Source organism: Temnothorax longispinosus, chromosome 7 (genome assembly GCF_030848805.1).
Source record: "Temnothorax longispinosus isolate EJ_2023e chromosome 7, Tlon_JGU_v1, whole genome shotgun sequence".
NCBI classification, from domain to species: domain Eukaryota; kingdom Metazoa; phylum Arthropoda; class Insecta; order Hymenoptera; family Formicidae; genus Temnothorax; species Temnothorax longispinosus.
The window spans coordinates 4,480,455-4,500,993 of NC_092364.1; the positions used below are offsets into that span (position 1 = coordinate 4,480,455).

Below are 20,539 nucleotides of genomic sequence, written 5' to 3' on the forward strand. Positions count from 1 at the left end.
CTCTCTCTCTTCCTCTGTCTCTGTCTAGTCTCTCTCTTTCTCTCACACACTCTCTCTCTCTCTCTTTCTTTCTCCCTGCACCCTGCGCCGCCCATCGGCTCGGCTCATCGGCTGTCGCGCTGCGCCGAGGTGACTAGGGAGAGTCTCGTCGGAGCGGAGTTTTCGGCGGTCGCGGACGATCGGAGGGTCACGTTTCGCCTCCGCGCATCGACCGTGCACAGTGCACACGCACACAGTGCGCGAGGAGACCCGGAGCAACCCGGACTCGAGGGAAGGAACGAACACGACCGGAAGTAGGAAACCCGTCGTACGGCGGACGTGCGCTTTTATACCTCCCTCCTACCATCGTGCTCTCCCTGTCTCTCCCCCATCGTGCTCGCTCGTTCTCTCTCCCTTTCTCTCCGTCTCTCTCTCTCTCCCTCTCTCTCCCTCGCGCTCTCGCGCGTTCTCTCCTCTGTCCCGCGTCGGTTCTCTCGTCGACGGCCGTCGGGTCGCGCCGCGCTGTGCCGCACCGCGTCGTTGTCGTGCCGTGGTGTCGTGTCGCGCTCCAAGAGAGAGCCGAGAAGAGCCCGTCGCTATACGCGAGCCGCGCCTCCTGGACGCGCCTCGCGGCCGTCGAGAAACGGCCGTGTCGCCTCCCGCCCGGTGACAGTGACATGTGCTGCGTTGCTCCAGTGCTGTGCCCCGCTGTCGTCGCCGTGGCCGTATACCGGAGCAGCCTTCTGCCCGCTCGCTGCGCCGACTGTGACCGTGACTGCTGCCGTGCTGCTGCCGTTAACGCCGTGCTGCTGCCGTCGCCGCCGCCGCCTCGCCGGAGCCGCCGTTGCCCGTCGCCGTTGCCGTTGCGACGCGCCTCGTCGACGATGCCTCCGCCCGCGAGATGCTGTGAGTGATCCGAAACACGCATTTAGTAGCATACGATTCCTCCGAGCACCAAGAACGAGTATATCCCAGGACGAACGGCGACGACATCCTTCCGCCGCGCGACTCGGAGCCGACGGCCGCCGAGCGCGCGGCTCCGCTCGGAGCCCTCGCCGATCGTCCTCTCGCGTCCTCTCGAAATCCTCGAAGAAGTCGAGGCCCTCAACGGGGAATCTCCGTTCAGCCCGCGCTTTTCCCCGCTTTTTTACTTCTCTTCCTTGCTCCGGATTATTTGTGGTCGAGATCCGCGCGCTCCCCGTTTCTCTCTTCCCCTTCCCCCCTCGTTCCCCCCCGTCGCGAGATATACGCTCGCGGTGCGTGGAATAATAATTTCTCCGCCGCGCTTCTGGTACGCGGAACGCGCGTCGCGTACCGCTCGGCTTCCTCCTCGCCCGTTAATCCCCGATCCGCTGATCGGCGGATCCGAGGTCCGTGGCGCGGAACGCGAGAGCGCGGAGGAACAACGCGAGGCGCGAGGGACGTTTTCGTTCTTTTCTTTTTCCACGCGTTTTCCGCGGGAACGAAGTTCCCCCCGAGTCCAACACACCCGGGGAAATCGCGCTCTTTATCTATCGATTCCCGCGGGGCGTACGTGACCGCCGACGACGCGGTCCTGCTCGCGGCCCGACGGTCGGCGCCTCGTCGCGGCAAAAACGCGAGCGCGACCGCGAAAAGTCCCGTTCCCCGTGTGCATGGAGGTTCCCAAGAGCGATTCGTCGAATCTCTCTCTCGCCCCCCCGACATTTCAGATTTTTAGGCGCGAAGAAGCGATACCCGCCGCCGGAGATATCGATTTTGGAAAAGCCCCCCGTCTCTCGTGCCCGTCGCTTCCCGGCAACCAGCGAGCCGGTCGTGACCGCCGAAAGAACGGCTTTGCCGAAGCGTCTAAAAATTTAGCCAGATATACGGATCTGAAAATAATCTTGTCGCACCGTCTCAGAATAATTACAGTAGGTCGCTGAAGTATGATGATAATGCTGTAAAAAGTTTTGACGTTTTATTAGCAATCAATTCTACATTATTTTAATGGCGCAACAACATTATTTCCAGATCTGTATCCAGCTAAATTTTTAGATACTTGCACGATCGTCTCTCTCTCTCTCTCTCTTTCTCTCCGTACGCCATACGTCTCCTCGAAATCTCGTCGAACCGCGCGACGCGTGCCTCGGCCACGAGATGCCTGAATCGCGCCTAGAGCCGACGGGCGGAATTTTCGGCGCGTCTCGTCACCGCCGCCGCCGCCGAGTCGTGGAGCACGTAAGTGTGTCGCGTAACAGTTGCCCGCGGAAGAAAACGCGGCGATCCGGGGCGAGCAGGCCGTTCCGAGACGATTGATCGTACACTAAGTGCGCAACGCGAGAGGAATCGCTCGGTAAAATCCATAATTTCTCTTTATTTCGAGAAAGAAGATGAAAACGACTTGACGAGTGATACGACTTGACGAGTTTCCTCGCGGTTCCGAGAAAAAGACACGAAAGAGAGACAGAGAGAGAGAGAGACAGCGACGTTATCATCTCACGAGATAACGTCGGGACGATCGCGAGGGACTGAAAGCCCGGCGGCGTAGGACAGCTTTAGGTCCTCTATTGATTCGTTTCTACCCTACTGACTCATTTACCACAATTTCGCCCAAACAAACACGAATCCCTCCCCCCTCCCGCGGCAGTACTTCCCCCCGCGACGTACGCGGAGCGTATTATTGTACTTCAAATGGCTCTTTTTCCGCGCGCGGCGGGGCCTCTCGGTCCTGGGCGACGACGAACGGTCCCTGTGCGCGAGCGGCGCTAATGAAGGGACACCAGCGGCGGCGAGTTTTCGTCGGCGAAAGTGGAGTAAAGCTTTTCGATGGCGTTACTGCGCAGTAGGACGAGCCTGACCCCCCGAGTCGACGCTAACATGGTGGTTCTCTCCTCGCTCCGTCGTGAACCGCCTGCACGCCGCCGGCCGCCGCCGCCGCCGCCGGCTTTTCCGCCGCCTCGGGCCTTCCCAATCGGCATCTCGCGCGCGTTCCAGTCGCGGTCTCTCCCCCGGGCTTATCGATACCGACACCCGTGATTGTAATCGGTATATATGTATACGCGAACCGAGAAACCATTGCAACGCCATTTAGCCACCGCGAAACTGTCTCGTAACTCGGATATCGGTCGGAACGATACGCCGCGCCGCGCCGGCTCGCTCATTGTCCGCGTTAATTAGATCGTTTCCAAGGTAAAAACTTCAACCTGGCCGCGCCGATCGGGAAACGTGAACAATGAGGTAAACATCGTGATCGAACTGAGCCTGCTGTGCTTCTCCCCGTACCCCGAGGAGTTCGAAACCAGTTGGACTAATCTCGCTTCATCGAATTTTTATAAGGCGAGTCGATAACTCGGTTATCAGGGAGTTCGGTGAGTCTCTCAACTTCTTCCCGGAAGATTCTCCTTAATTATTTTATTAACGTAACGCTGTTTCCGCGGCTCGTTTACGTTTCTTTTTTTTTTCATAAATTACTCGTGTTAATTGCGTTACTCCGTCTTATCGTAATTCCTAATCTGCGGAATGTGTTTGACTACCGCCGAAACTGTATAAGCGCGAAATCGTCAAAGTGCGGAGTATCTCGCGCGTCTCCTCAAGTTACCAATCTTCCGCGACACTTTTCGAAAAACAAAATCGATATTCGGCGCTCCATATTTTTATATCATATCTCACCGTGTCGCGTGACGCGGTTTATCCACTCATAGTTCATCCCAGCTTGCAACTTAAACCTAGGAATTATAATTCGCGAGTCATAATTGAGCGTTATCTGGACCATTTGCAGGGAGAGACATACGTGTGTGTCGTTATAAACCGCTACGTGGAGCCTACTACGCTCCGCGCGCGATATATCGTAAAGGGTTAAAAAGCGAATCAGGACGCACGCGATGCGCGCTCGCTCGCTCCGTGAGTCCACGTATACTCGTCAACACGTTTTACACGTTATATGCGCGACGTGTGCGAGGGACGGTAAACCAATCTTGCCGGCCGAGCATGGCTTCTCAAAGCCGTCTCGTTGGAAAAAGGAAAGAAAAAAGTAGGTTCCGCACGCCGGCGTCGAATTCAGCTCGAAATCTTTTTCGCTTCCACGACGCGCGCTAAAATTATTGCCCCTGCGTTCGAGTTCTTAATTGCGGCAAATAACATTCGCCTTATTTTGAAAAATGAAACAGGGAAAAAAGAGGACTTATTGAAATAGGCTTCGACGTAGAGTCTAGGCGTTTTATAATAGCACTTTTCATGATTCTGTAAAAGAAAATATATTTTATGCGCGGCACGGCAAAAATAATTATGTTACGCGAAAAAGCGATACGCGCCTCGTATTAACATCGACGTGACTGTTGAATTTAATCCTATGCCAACTCGAATATGGCTCTCGCGTCGCGATTTCGCGATACGGAATCAGATGGCTGCATTTGGAATTACATTCGTATGCCGAACAGAAAAGAAGAAGTATTACAATCATCCTAGCAATTTGTTACAAATAAAATATGAAGCTGCGGAGTTTGGAAGATATGTAGATACATCGAGATAACGAAATGAATTAATGCGGAATTCGCGCGCAAGAATAAGTCCCTACATGCATTACGTTCGAAAAAGGTGCAAAAGGAGTGTCGGTTTATGAAGTTTCGATCTTCCCGCAAAACCCCTCCTCCAGATAAGTCCGATGGTCGATTTAACAAAACGTTATATAAATCGTCAATCGTCGGGAGAAACCGCGCGCGATATCGATTTTAGCGAGCTTTTCGAAAGCGTTTCGCGTGCGTTGCGCGAAGATCTAAGCGCGCGATATACGCGATCCGTGACGTCATACATCGGAATGACGTGCGGGATTGAAGTGCGAGAGCGAGCGAGCTCGCTCGCGTTGCCGGCGCGATGGGACTCTCTGTTAGGCGTCGACACGATGGAGAGGCCGGCGGCGATGCCGACGACGTCGACGTCGACGTCGCGCCGTTGCAAGTAGGTCAACTGGACTCGTGCGCGCGGCCGAGGCGATGTTTGCGACCGCGAGACCGTTTCGCTGTTAGCGCAGCTAACAGAGAGACGATTTCGCCTTGGTGCATAGCGCCGCGCCGCCGCGTTTCACCGGTCCGATTTGACGACCCGCGTGTTCTACGACAGGTTGAAGATCAAACTCTCCGATTACGTAACGTTTCTGCCTTACCCTGTTAAATATATTAAAGGATTAAATTTAAACCGTTATTTTAAATTAGATAACATTTTGTTATTTTTAACTATCATGTGCGTCGTAATTTGTTGTTTTAACTACATTTAGTTAAATTAACGACATACTGAGTAGGAGCAGTGGCGATCTATAGGAATGATTAAAAATGACTCAAATTGAGTATAATTTGACATTATGGATTTAACGTGTGTGTATCTTTTTGGCCATTAGAACGCGATCGAAACAAAGGTAGATACAACCGAGAGGCACAGAAGAATTAACGCGAATGAAGTACGAACGAGTCATATATTCGAGAATTTGTCTATTAAAAGCCGAGCGCCAAGTTTGCATCAATCGAGATGTTTTTATTCACTGTTAAATATTAAAGGATGGAATCTAAGCCAATACCTTGAGTTAGATTATCGATAACATTCTGTTATCATCTTTAAGTTACCATTTTTGCCGAAATTTATTATTTTAACACAGAATAGTATTATTTTAACTCCGTTGGTTTAGTTAAATTAACGATATATTAAGTAGGAGTAGTGGCGATTTGTAAGAATGGTTCAAAATAACTCAAATTGAGTGTATAACTTGACACTACGAATTTAACGGTGTACACCTTTTTGATTATTGGAGCGCAAGCGAAACAAAGGTAATATATAGACGAGAGACACTGAAGAACGCGAATAAAGTACGAACGAGCCATATTCGAGAATATTTTTAATCTGTTAAAATCCCTATCTGCCAAGTTTGCATCGAGATGATTTTATTCACCGTTAAATATTAAAGAATGAAATTTAAACCAATACCTTGAATAACATTTAATTATTTTCAATTAATACCGTTTTTAGAAGTGAATGTGTGTCGAAATTTATTATTTTAACAAAGCAGTATTATTTTAACCCCATTGCTTTAATTAGATTAACGATATATTACCTAAGTAGAAATATATAGAGATGGTTAAAAATTACTCAAATTGAGTATAACTTGATATTACGAATTTAACAGTGTTGTTTACTATGAGATTTTCTGATTTTCAATAGCAACGTTAATTTCATAATTCTACAATGTCCTGTTATTTCTCGAATATATATATATATTTATCAACGTTGCTCGACGAGCTTGTAGACGTAAATGGTGACTTTTGAATAACAGATGCGGCAATTATTCGTTACGTAGGCGTAATTTGCGGCGCTATTGTCGCCTGCTGTGGTTAGTTTTTGTATAAAACGGACACCGTGCGTTTCCTTAACGCACATTATCCCGGACGGAGTAATATTTCTCACCACGTTACTTAGCAACGTCTTTGGCAATAAGAGACGTTTTCCATCGTTGGGAACAATGGTGTTGGGTCAAGGTGGCGTCAGATTTGACGAGTCGTTTTGAGAAATAGCTCGTTTATTTATATATATGGGATAATGACAATTGTCCGATTCGCGATGGATGATTAAGGAGCGCGACGTACACGCGTAATTGGACATATCAACAAGTACGAGCGCCACAACATAGAGCAAGCAGTATTAATTATGCACGCTTGGATTACGTTTACATTGCCATGGAAATACCGTCGATCGATGGCTCGTAGCCGGAGGGGGCGCGGCGCCGAGAGAGCATAGTTAGGAAGAATCGGGAAAACCCATAAGGAAGGCGCAAGAAAGTTATGGCTCTTTCAAACTTCCCTAAATAGGGTTTCAGTTTTGCCGAGATTTATTACGTCCTTCGGGCCGCGCATCTACAAGTAGGACCGACCCGGGTAAAAAGAAAATATGGATTTTCGCAGACTCGGCGAATAAAAGATCGTGGGAGTAATTAGCGTGCTTAAATCGCGGAATTAATTTATCAATTTCCTAGCCCTCGTTAGGCAAAAATTGCCAATAATCCGGCCGACGATTCGCGGCGAGCTTTCCGACGCTCTTGATTTGAAGGAGATCGTGATGAATGAGAGAAAAGAAGTTGGAGGAGGCTGTACGAATATGGGAATCATCGAGAATCACTTATCGCGATTAAAACGATAAAGCGCGTTACTCAATTTAATTCATTTATCGTGAAATTATTGTAGCGCGTTAATAATAAATTAATCTCGTATTAATATACATATTGCTAGGCGAAATTATACTGTTTATAATGTCTGTGCATAATATAGAGAATTAGCGTGCATGTGTGTATTATTAAATTTCTGATTAATGATTTATCTCCCGTTATTTTGTGTGCCGATATGTCCTCTCAAAACGGCAGCTTAAACACGCCGCGGCACGAAAGAATTAAGTAATTGCACTTTGTGTTTTAGTGCCGTAATCGAGAGACTATAGGTACGCATGCAATTCGACAACATTGTTATCGTCGGAGATAGCGGACTACGGGCCCGGAATAATCTGCGAAGTGCGAGCCGGTTGATAATTCAACATTATTAAATATCGTGATAATTTTATCACGGCGGATTATCAATATTTCCTCAGCAGCTTCTTTTTCCTCGAATAATAATCGATGAGTCTTCGCGCGCGGTCCGCGTCCGGATCAAGCTTTTTCAAGTTTAATACAAACTCGACGAGCTTTACTTTGTTAGGTATTCGTTAGAGGCTGAAATGGCATAATCTCGACGGCTTTAATCATCGATGCTATATAAATATGCATTCGGGATTATAAATATGAAAAATGTATCGCGAGCCGGTTGATTATATACGATGATCATTATAAATATTTTTATGTCTCTCGCGTGTACTCATTGCTGTTTTAATAATTCAAGAACGTGTCTCGCGATAATCATAGTCGATAATAAACTAATATAATTTTTTTTATCGAAGAATCTACTGATGCGAATCCTGATAAAGTGAATCTTGACAACTTATCGATGTCATAATGACATTTAATCATGGACATGTTCGATAATTAAAGAATCCACGAATAAGACATTAAATTAATACGGAATACCGCGGGTATTCTGAAAAGAATCGCTATAGCCGTGGAAACTCGCTTCTCGTTATTGTTTTTATTCGCGAAACAAAACAAAAACCGTCGGCCGGTATTGGATTTTCCGAATGTAAAAGGAAAGGAGAGGCGAAAAAAAAGGATAAAAGCCCGCGCGATACTGCGCGGGCTTTTCCATCATGAAATGTCGCGTTTCCGCATTCCTCATTCCGCATAACGGCGAGCGCCGAGGGAGGAGACGAAGAAGTTAGGAAATGGTTGAATTTATCAAATATTCGGATGTTGAGTCAAATTGACGACGCGCGATGAAAAATGTTTTGATGACGGATTTCCTATAAGCTCTCAAGTGATTCCGGTGAACTTTAACTTTTTGTGTGGAACATAACACGGATGAAACAAAATTAAAAGGAAATTAATAAGAGGATGAAGTTCAACTCATTAATAAAATTTAATGAATTTAGTTGTTATTTGTGTATAACAGTAACTATAATTAAGAGTTGATTATCATGAAATTATATACTTGCCCCTGTACGGAGGATATACACGCGTAATAATTCTCTAGTTAAAATTATAGCAAATTGTAAAGTGCATTAGCTATCTTAGATCTAATTTCATCGTGCGCGCGCGCGCGCGTGTTTAACTACAACAAAGTAATATTTATAGATCCAAAAGATATATTTATAGATCCAAAAGATATCAATAGTAAGCTAGAAGGTATCGATGCTGCTATCTCTCTATCCTCGCTTCAAGTATTATTAATCCTCACAACTGCTTTTGCTGAATACGCCAACTTTTTTCGGCGCCTATAAAAAGTTTCGATTTTTATTTATGTACAATGACATTAAGAGCGCAGTACAACATCCCGAAGATATCGGTTGATTATACAGAGACGGGACAACAAAGTGACATCCGAGAGAAATCGCTATTCGCCATCCTCGCACACGATATCCTTCGCCAGCCTCGTGCGGCCAAGGACACGTCGCGCGGCCGTCCTTGTCGCGTTACGCCGATCTCCTATATGCACTCGAAATTGACGTCACCGGTGCCTCCGGATCGTTTAGTTATTTCCATGCCGTACCTCTGCGGACGGCTCTCGCGGTCCGGCGGCGGCGGCGCACCGGAATTTCCACTTTTTCACCTGTTGAAAATTCCAACCGATTCCCATGGGGCTCGGTTGGAGGCGGTGTGCCCCGCCTTTCGCGCGCGCAGTGTGGCATCCAAGTTCTATTTCTAGGTTCTCCCTGACGACGACGACGACGACGACGACGACGACGATAACGACGAGCGTCAGGCCGACGTGGCGAGCCGCGCCGCGTCGCGACGCCGCGTTTCCCGAGTTTCCGGCGCCAGCGTCGATGTGCGTGACGCTCGATATTTTAAGTTCCACCCAGGACAGCGGGGCGCTCTCCCCACAACCGATCTCTTCTCCTCCCTTTGCCCTCTCCCCCCTCCTCCTCCCTTTCTATCACCGTTTCCGTTCTGCCTGTTTTTCCCTTCTTCGGCGTTGCTCCATCTCCCACTTAAATGTTATCGCTTAATCCTAGAAGTCCACGTGCGGTCTCTCCGATAGACCTTATTATGTTATGTCTCTTTCACCCTGTGGCCTCCTTATTTCGCCAGGATTATCGGAGCGAGTGAGACAATATCGTCCGCTTGCCATCATTAAAATTCCTTTTATCGCGACCCTTAAGTAACGCATTCTCGCGTTTTCCTATTTTTCTTCTCAAGTTACGTAACGCGATGTCCGAGAAGCTGCTTTAAAAGTCTTGCGAGGCTTTTAAACTTGTAAAAGTTGCACGAAGAGAAGACTTTACGGTAGTAATTATTACTTGATGAAATGCCTAAAGGATATTTTAATAAGATGTTTAATATTTAGTTTATTTCTTTGGATAAGACGGTTGATAACGAACGCGAGAAGAATGTCGTATGGCATTTTTTTTCTTTTCCCTCTTGTTATATCGTATTTTAAGGACAAAATATTTGCACTGAAACTTGTAAGAAGAATTCTATTTTATTCCATTCTATTGTTGTTGCTTGAAAAGATTCTCTTCTGGCCGATGCGTTGCCTCGGAGGTCGACACCGGCTCGGTCCTCGGCGAAGGCAAACACCTTTCTCCCTGTTCTCTTCTTTCTTCTTTCTTCTCACTTTCTCTCTTTCCCTCCACCTTCTTTCTCCTCGATCCTCGCGGCTCGCCGAATCTCGACTCTCGCGCTCATGCGAGTATCCGAGCTTCCGCGTGACTAGCTGAGCGACCGCCTCGCCTCGGGGCCACAATTTCTTTAAGCGATTAAAATGCGAATTTTGCCAAACACACTCGATTCATAATCGCCATGGGGTCAGTCGAGATACTCGTATCACTTTTCGTCTCGCGTTCTTATTTACGCGGCTTATTAATGAACGAAATAGGAAAGTATAAATAACATATTGCCTTTGCGTAACCTCCAGAAGCGCAGACGAGAGAAAATATGGTATTAAATGGAGAGAATTGGAGATTTCAAACATACCTTGAGCTCAATTTTTCTTTCTTTTCTCTCCTCGCTTTCCGAAAGTTATGTAAAAGTGCCACTTGTCGGCTCAGTTGTTTTTACTCCACGGTCTTTCGATTGTTTTTACTCGTCGTTATAAACGATACTTAGTTTTTCCACGACGTTGTTAACTTACACGGATTTTGTTCTGTTATTTTTTCAGAACTAAATGATGGTGCTAAGGGATTCAACGGGCAAGCATGAGGGAAAGAACACCCTCTGCCGACGACACCCCGAAAAGGGCCCCACCGGCACCCAGCAGAGGTGAGTCCCCTCAATAAAGATTCTAATGTTCCAATCTAATTTTACAGAGTAATGCAGCAATAAACAACAGCTGATGTATAGAAATGGGATAAATGTAATTTATGACGACATATATTAATGGTTATATTTAAATCGCGAAAAACCTGCTTTCCGCGAGAGCTCTAACTCGCTTGTCATCAGCTTAAGAATCGCGCCGAGTCAACAACAGATAATGATGAGTTCTTTCGTATACGCGGAGTGTCATATCTCCACCGCCTCGTATTTCATCGATGCAAGTTGCCGATACTGGGGTTTCTGTAGATCTTCTTCTTGAATATTTCTAGCGGCTGGGCCCGATCACGAGGATCTTTAAGGTGATCCTAAAGCTGTCTGTAATATCTTACACTCGTTTGTTTTTAACAATATTTGCTTCGTATAAAAATTTCCGTGAAACGTAAAAAAAATTAACGTACTTTTCGTTTAACTCGTACTTTTGTTTGGAGTCTCAGCCTAATTCTACAAACAATATGATATTCCTTGATGTCTACTGAATGGACTTGCACCCTCATTTTGTAACATCAAGTTGTAGAATTTTTATACGAAGCAAATATTGTTAAAAACGAGTGTAGGTATTACAGACAGCTTTAGGATCACCTTAACGCCGCGAGTTAAATTAATACATATGGAGGGGTAAAAACCACAGTGGTGTAAGTCAAATTTTTAAAAATATTTTCTTGTGTGCATAGATGCAATTTATATATTGTACAGATTGCATCTATGCACACAAGAAAAAATTTTTAAAAATTTGACTTACCACTATGACTTTTACTCCTCCATATATACACAATAGACACAGCGAAACCTTGCGCGTTTACCCTTATGTTAATTATCGATCGGGGAAAATTTAGTTTGCATAAGATTCGCAATGCAACCGTCGACCCCCATGCACACGGCTATAAACGCGAACACGACTGCCGGATTACGATGGCGTAACGCGCAACGATTGTTTTCAAGGCTCCGACGAGGCAGCTACGATACTTACGTTTACATTTGCATCTGCGAGGCAGACGTACCTATGTCCGAGAGAACTAGTCCTCCTCTTCTGCGAAGTTTCAGAGATGAATGAATGACGTTCAATTATATCAAAGTTGTGCGCGAAATAACGTAGATCCGTGGGCGTTCTTTAAACAAATTTCATTTAAAAGAAAACCAAACAAGTACAGGCAAATTACAAACCGTACAAACTTGCGACACTGAACGATTTTTTTTTAATCGCGTACGCGTATTCGCCGAGTCACGCTATTCTCGAGTCCGCGCGCTTGGGAATTGCAGAGCTCGACTTGTTCGTCCTTTACAAGCCACAGAAACTTGTTTCCTTAATCAAAACGATGTAAGGTACGCTAAAACCCGTTAATTTCAGCCTCATTATCCTCATTATTACCTAATCACCTTCGTCGCGGCATAAGTAAACGGCGCGGCCGTGGGGCGGTCGTCGCGTGCGTGTACGCAACACGGACGTATGTATATCGCGCGCGTATATCCTCGATACGTCGCGCGATCGAGGCGCGCGCGCACGCAACTGTGCGCCGCGCTCGTCGCTCGTTGTTGCGCAACGCGCTGCCGCGGTGTCCGTCACATCCAACGGATCTGCGGCCGGTTATGTATACAAAACACACGCGGGATTTTGAAAGTAGTCGCGCTGGTCGTGATCGTAATCGCCGCAAGTAGTTGGCGGCTGCGGCGTCGACGCCGCGGCTAACTAATATACAATAATTATCGGACTTGTTCGCGCGCGCGTCGCCGCGCCGGCGAATCCCGCCTGATAAACGCCTCGAGCGATAGCCGCACCGACCCGCTCCGATCCTCTCGATTAAGATACGCAGAATCCGGTGAAACGTCGTCCGGAGCGAGTCCCAACTCCACGGAGCGAGTGATTTGTGAGGCCCAACCTCGGATACGAAATGTTATTTCAAAACAAAAATTTCTTATGAATCGAGGACGTTACGTGTTGCTTCCGCGTTCGAATTCTTTCGGCTCCTCTCAGGATCTCTTTTCGAATTACTTATCGTTGGAATACCACCCCTATCCGAGAACTAGGAACCGTCCCAATATAGGGGGGAAATGTCGCCTCTGAGGAGGGAAATATTTTCCACGGAATTTTTCCAAGGGCAGCGTTTTCCCCGGAGGGGAAAAAAATTCCGCGGAAAATTTTCTTGGAATTATTTCTGGAAATTACTCCCTGAAATTATTCCCGGATGAAGAAAATTTCTCGGGAAATTATGTCTGATGTAATTTTCCGAGGAAAGTACTCTACGAGAAGATGGAGAAATTTTTATACCGACGGGAATGCAAATAAAGAGAGAAAACGAGAAGAGATACATCCTTCAACTGGATACGTGAGGAATAATTTATTGATAAAGTATTTCCTTTTTTTATACTTATTATCATATATGATACGTTTCTGCATTGGTTTTTGTTAGCTTTTTCGTTATTGAGGCTAATGGTATAATTACAGATCACTGTCTCTGCTTAATATTAAGTGAATAACTTATGTTATTACTTCGCGAATTACCCGCACATGTATGTGAAGCAACGGCAAAAATTAATTATTCACTTTAGAGATTAAAATACGATGGAGAGATAAACTGCTCTGAGATAATCATGTTACTTTCCCTAGAAAATAAACGAGGTAATATTGTTCGTTATTGAAAATGTAACTCTTTTTTTTTTTACGCGGCGATTTTGCGGCATTACATCGGACGGCTCCCGAAGATTTCCGGAATTCCCTGGAATTGCACATTCCTGACGGGCTCGGCTCTTTCGCAATTCTAACGATGATAAAGTCCCAACGGGTCTATATACTTCGCGTCGCGCAGAACCGTATAAAACGCGAAAGGGAGGGGAAAGCTCAGAAGAGAGAGACGAACGAGAAATAAATCGATATCGCGTGAAATGGGGGTGGCGGTATATATATCGGCATCGTTAATAGCCCGCGATAGGCAAACCATTAATTACCATTGTTGTCAATGCCTTTCGCAAAACGAACCGGATGGTCGAAGGGATTGTCGCGGGTATTGCTAAGCCGGCCGGTTTTTACCACCTCGGGGCTGTTGTCAGGGGCTGCGGTGTATGTCTGCGCGTGTACACACACACACACAGGCGTGTATGTGTGTATGTGTGTGATATACATGTACATCCGTCTGTCTCTCTCGCCCTTTCGGAGCGCACGCTACTCGTACAACCGTAACCCCTTTCGACGTGGCAGAGGGACGGTTATCGATTCTCGCAGCCTCCCTTCTCCCCGACTTCCGGATAAAAAAGTGTCGGCAGAGACATAACCGAGGAGAGCCTCTTTCTCTCTTTCTGATTTTCTTGCGGTGAATAATATCTGTTAATATCTCCATTTCTGATATTTTTGATTTTTTTTCTAAACGATAAATATATTTTTTTCGAGTACTGTCTGAAGGATTCAATGCAAAGAATTGAAATGTAATCCATGATTTGTAGAATTTATTCTAAACTTGCGAGTTGTTGACTTATTGTTGAATTAAATCCTTCTTGTGTGATTTGTAAATTATATTTTTTAACTTTTATGAAAAGTAATAAAATATTCTGGTATATTAGGCAACACCAATGACATTATGAAACAACTAAAAACAGAGATTTTAATATTTATTTATTTCTGAAAACAGAACGTAAAGAGCTAAGATGTATGCTGTTCATTTATTATTATTTACAGTTATATTGTAATAGTAATCTTCGATTTTATTAACGTTGCTTAACGCTGGTCCATAGTTTATCTCACTTTCTATTATTTTTTTATTCGCAAAAGAAAACTGCATCGACAAGATAAATTCAGGTTAATTAAATTTTTATGTCTACATTGGCGCGATTACAAAGGAAATGGAGAGTTAATAATTAAGAGTCAGTTAACCATCGAGTTTTATCGAAACGCGAGCAGAGCGGGAAATCAGTTGAGGTAATTGTAAGATTAATATTAAGCAGCGCCGGTGAACGGGAGGTTTTCACGATGAGATTACGTGAAACTTCGCCAGTCTTTGATAAATAAACAGCCGTCGTATTTCGCTTGTTTCTCAATGGCAACGATTTATCGTCCCGCGTGCCCCGTCCGCTTTTAAACAATTATCTTCGCGGTCCAAAAATAAATTACGCGATATCCGTCGAGGAGGGCTGAGAGCTTTAAACTTAAAACGCTTAACACTTCCCCGATGCCCGAAGCATTTCTCAGCGATCGAAAATGCGGGGCACCGACGCGACGGGACAATATTTCGCGATGGTTTCGCGTTCGGAAGAAGGCGTCGCGTAAACGGCGACGGATTACAAGGAGAATCATCTCTTTTAGAGGCGGCTTCGGCGGACGTAGCTGGTAGCGAGACACCGAGCGACGATACGGCCGAGGGTTATCACACGGCGAAGTTGTCCGGCATCCCTACGGCATCCGGCTCGGCGTCGCCGTCCGATAGAATGGTAGCGTCGACGCAGAGCTTGGAGGATCTGGGCGTCGACCATCCCGCCAACGCGGCTGGGAGCAACGCCGACCGTCAGCAGCATCAACAACAACAGCAGCTGCAGGAACGCTACGGTCACGCCTACAGATCGTCGACGCAGACCGCCCAGGATAAGCGGTCGCGGCTGAGCAACGTGATCAACAACCTGCGCAAGAAGGTGCCGGATGGAGTTGCCGCCAGCGGAAACTCGGACTCGCCGAGGAAGGAAGAGGACGAGCGGAATAGCGTCGAGAGAAATCTGGAGACTCTAGAGAAGTACGTGATGACGGTGCTGAACGGCGTGATCAAGGACAACGAGGAGGAGGACAAGAACGCGGAGAAGACGAAGGAGCTGGAGAGGCAGAGGAAAGATGCTGACGAGGAGGAGGAGGAGGAGGAGGAAGAAGAGGAGGAGGAGGAGGAGGAAGAGGAAGATCCGACCGGTACTCCGGTTAAGTCCGAGCCTTCGAACGAGGGTGATATCGAAGCGGCCGTTGTGCCGCGATTAGAGGACTCCTCGACGGTGGAAAATACCGAAGACGCCGAATCCTCAGAGACTACAGACTGCTCGAATATAAAGAGAACGGCGGAGGAGAGTCTGCCGGATTCGGAGGTCAGAATTAGTCAAGATACAAAGCAATCTCCCTCGAGGATGGAGGAGGAACGCCTGGACGTTGAGGAGAAAGAATCATCCGAAGATGATCGAGGTGTTTCGAGAGAAAACAAGGAAAATCGAACATTGAGCACGATCATAATGGACAGGTTGAGCGAGCATCAGGTAGAGGAGAGGGCGAACGTCGACGACGGCAGAGGAAACCGAACGCGTGATGAACAACACGCGGTCTCGGAAAACGCCGAGACGCGAACAATCTGCGGTGAACTGCTGAACGATCTGTTGAACGGCGTTTATCGCACGATTGACGATTACGAGAAGCAAACGGCCGAGGACTGCGAGAAGTCGAAGAGGACCGACGCGACCGAGTCGAGGGTGAAAGTGACCAAAGACTCGAGCATCAACGCTCAGGAGTTGCCCGTGACGGGCCTGCATTGCAGTCTACCCTTGGACAAGGTTGCATCCGTGCTTCAAAACTGTCAGACGAGTGAATTATTGACCTTGCGACTCTTTTCGGGATCGTCTTCGTCGAGTCCTCCGTCGGCGCAGAAGTTGAAACCGTCGTCTAGCACCACCCCACCGGTCAGACTCCTCTGTCTCTACTGCGACAGGAAGTTCCTGTCCATGTCTCTACGGCAACGACACACGGAGCGAGCGCATCAGCTCGGGGGTGGCAGGAGATCGGAGAGGAACCTCCGAAAACCCTCCCAGAACTGTCAGTACTGCTCCGAGAAGTGTGCCGACACCCTGGAAGCGCTGTTCCAACACATGGTCGGTAGCCACGGGGATAAGTACCACGCGTGCGTTCAGTGTTCGACGAGGTATCCTACCCGGGAGGCTCTGGCGGGACACATGAGCGAGACGCACGGGGGAAACGTCGAGAGGATCGCCCAGGCTCAGGTAAATGTTGCGGAAAATCGATGAGCAATGTGAATGCTATTTCACGTGTCTTAGAATAGAATGTAGAATTTTTATGCTTTGTTCGATATTTATTGGACGTAAAAATTAGTAAATCTGTGAAATTTTTTTGTCTTTCACTCCTTTTATTCCATTCGTTTATTTATTAAATATCTATTACTGACATTATATCGAGTATATATATAATTTTTAAGTATCTTTTAAAAATTATTTTAATTTTTTCTTCTAATTTTATCGTTATACTATTTATAATCAAGATATTTTTTTTAGTTTTTTAATATATTTATACCTTTAAATCATTTAATAATTTTACAATTTTGTAGGGAAAATGTTATTTCACTATAACAGAAACGAGAAATAAAAACAAAAACATCCCAAGGTAACTGGGTAATAAGTCGAATAAGTCGAAGCATTACGTTTTTTGAAGGACAGAGAAATCCAAAATAATAGGAAGAATACTCACTTTTGTTTCGAATTCGACTCGAAAAGTTTCTATCTTGAAAACACTGTGAACTGTTAGACAAGCACATCTTTCTTCTTCCAGCCGGAAAAGATCAAAGAAGGCTCGCCCCCCTGCAAAGAATTTTGTGGTCAAAATCTACGTGAAAAGGTGAGCATGTCAGTTCGAGAGAGAAAATCCGAAGAAAAGGAATCGGAGGATCCAGATGACAGTCGGCCATTGGACGGCAGCCGGACGAAACTCATTGCGGCGCGGGAGTCCCTCGATAATCCGGCCAGTCCCGAATTTGACAGTTCCTTCTACAGCAATGTGAGCTGCAACATCCGCGAGAACCTGCTGCACCATCTGGACGGCAAGCTGCAGCCACCGATTGCTACCTCAAGCTCGACGGCGGTGGCGACGACGACGGGATCAAAATCACCGCAGCAACAACCGCAACAGTCGTACTACGAGCACAGCGTCAATCAGATCCAATTTCCCATCGACATCTCACTGACCGCGGCCACGCCGGTTTACAGCAAGGACTACTCGGCCAGCGAGGAGTACGAAAACTCGAGCGAGTACGCCCGAAAGGCTGGTAAAACGAGCAGCGGCTCGCGACCGCGCCGTGTCTCCTTTGAGAAGTACAATTTTCCGCGCAAGTACGACGGCAGGGAGCAGTGGACCTGCTCGATCAAGGACCTCAGCAAGTTCGACATCTCCACGCAGCTGTCACTTCGGAAGAAGCAGCAGCTGATTAAGGAGCGCCTCACTATCAGCAGACTGCATCAGATCCCGCTGCTACCTTGCGAGACCACTGAAGTGTCTCTTCGCGATCAGGAGCAGACCGAGTCTGTCGTGGAAACGGCAGTGAGTAGTCAGGATAGCGTTGATGCTGTCTGCGTGGTCGACGCGAGTGCCGCGACTCTCAATGTCGTCCGCTGCGATGTTGGCGAACCGCTCCCGAGCGAGATTAAGGAGGAGACGATCGAATTGTCCGCGACCTCAACGTCGTTGTCATTGAGTCCGACGATTATCACGGAATTCACTATTGAATTCTTAGACTTTATGAGACTGAGAAAGCGCGAGGAGGGCGACAACGAAGCGGCCAATGCTCAGGCAATCACTTATGCTGAGCTGAGCGGCGAGTGGTCGCGAACGCGGATTTACATCTGCGGCGCTTGCGGTTCCAAACACGTGAGTATATATTTCTACACATATATTTCTTCTTCATAATGTATAATATATTCGTTAAAAACAAAAATTGGATAAGAAATATCATGAAAAAAATACCAGTTAAATTTTGATAATTGTAATAATTTAAATCTTAGCTTTTATTTTCGGCAAATGCAAGTGTTACTTCTCTATCTCTTGTTTCCTCAGCGTTTTATTATTTCTTGCAATAATTAAAACGTCAGCCGATGTGATCGCGGTCATTTTGACGTATTATCAACTTTTTTATTACTTTATAAAACTGTCAACCGTTCTTTTATAAAGCGTTTTGTGTGAGAAATATAAAATTTCTGTTTTAACATTGTAGGGCGTGTAAGCAGAACGTTTAATTATTTAATTTTGATATTCCAAATTTCTTAATCCAAGATATTATTTAAGGAAATAACAAATTCCGGATATAGCGACTACAAGAGATTAAAAACCCATAAATTATAAAAGATAAGCAAGTTTTGAGTGGTATATGATTTTGAGATTATTTTAGTTTTTACTGTGTTGCAAATGGTGCATTTTAATTGGTGCGAGCGCGGTCTAGATAATTTATCAAGTAACGTACTTGATCTTTGACATTTGTGCGATACATACGAGTGGTAAGCATTCGCAGCGAGCTTTCCAAATCACCGACTCATTCGTGACTTTGTCTCTACTGTAGTCTATTCACTTATCTATATATAAAACGAAATGCATGATTTATCTAATAAATCTAACTGAATCAGAATAAAACTCGTTTTTCTTAGCAATATAAAAATAACTTATTTATCTTCTTTGCATTATCGAGGAAAAAATCGAATAAAGGAAACCGTATAATATTTTGCTGTGCCGCGTTAATCCAGTTTACAAGAATTAAAACACGGTGTATTTGAAATCGATCGAGAGACGAAACGAAACGGAAATGCGACCTGAACCGTCGATGTTTCTGTGCAGGTGACGCTGAAGGAGATGGAGGATCATAAGGCTTCCACGCATCCGCGCGTTCTGTGCTCGCACTTCGACCTGGTTGGCGATCAACGCGAGCACTATAAGCATCTTTATTTGCCGGGACGAGACGCGCCCACCGACGCGGCACGCGACGCTTCCCTCACGGAGATGGTGTGCACCAAGTGCGCCAAGGGCTGCCCGAACTTGGGCGAGCTACATCGCCACATGCTGGAGTGCGGTGGCGATCAGGCCTGGTTGCTCGGCCTCACCGGTAGCGGCAAGAAGAAGTGTAAATGGCGGCCGTTCGGTAGTCGCAGCCGTCGACGGCGTCAGCGCGGCCCGAAGAGAAACATACAGAACTCGCAGACACAGCCACGGGTTATTCATGTGGAGCGATTCAAGGAGAAGCAGACATCAACCGGTCCTAGAGTCCGGCCAAGCGACCGTAAGAACGAAATTTGTTTTCAATATGATAAAGTTTCGCGTGGAGGCACTCTAACTTTCCATGTCAGCTTCTTATCTCACGTACTTTACACGAATAAACAAATAAGATACAGGAAACGGATCAAAGATACAAGAAGAAGTAGATTAAAAAGATGATGCGCTTTTTACGGCGTAGATTATTTTCTGATAAAATATATTACCTTTTTTACATAATATTACATGAGTCGCAAATTAAAAAGTATCGATAAAAGGTGTCTGAAGTGTAATGCATGTGATCTTCGCTTACGATCTTCAAATTTCATTGCCAGAAGAGGAACTTAAATGAACTTATTCACCAAGAGATTTACCAAGTTTTAATTATCTTAGATATTAATCTTAGATATTAAGATGAAATTTACAAGTCGTTGCAGTATCTTCACGATCGATCGCTCGAATTTGTTCTCAGGCGAAAGCATCCAGAAAATGCTAGCCAATCTGCCGCCTAAAAGAGCCACGAGGAAGGTTCTGCAGGACAGCATGATGCGATCGCAGGGCCGACTTCGTAACGTAAGTAATTTAATAGCGCGGAACAATGACTAGCTTTGCCTCAATAACACACTCGATCAAAATTGGGTCGATATTAGAACCATAAAGGGTGATTATAATAGCCGACTGATTTAATTAGAACGTCGACA

The 20,539-nt window shown here is 46.0% G+C and overlaps 1 protein-coding gene across 1 annotated transcript in view; it reads left to right on the plus strand.

Moving 5' to 3' along the window:
* Window positions 1–94: 94 nt before the first annotated feature.
* Window positions 95–20,539, plus strand: part of LOC139815546 (uncharacterized) — a 38,616-nt gene continuing 18,171 nt past the window's right edge. Inside the window, exons 1-6 of the mRNA XM_071782523.1 lie at window positions 95–885; window positions 10,716–10,816; window positions 15,159–16,816; window positions 17,379–18,470; window positions 19,428–19,866; window positions 20,311–20,411. Of these exons, the coding sequence (XP_071638624.1) occupies window positions 10,753–10,816; window positions 15,159–16,816; window positions 17,379–18,470; window positions 19,428–19,866; window positions 20,311–20,411 (3,354 nt within the window). The 5' untranslated portion in view covers window positions 95–885; window positions 10,716–10,752. The remainder of the gene's footprint in view (window positions 886–10,715; window positions 10,817–15,158; window positions 16,817–17,378; window positions 18,471–19,427; window positions 19,867–20,310; window positions 20,412–20,539) is intronic.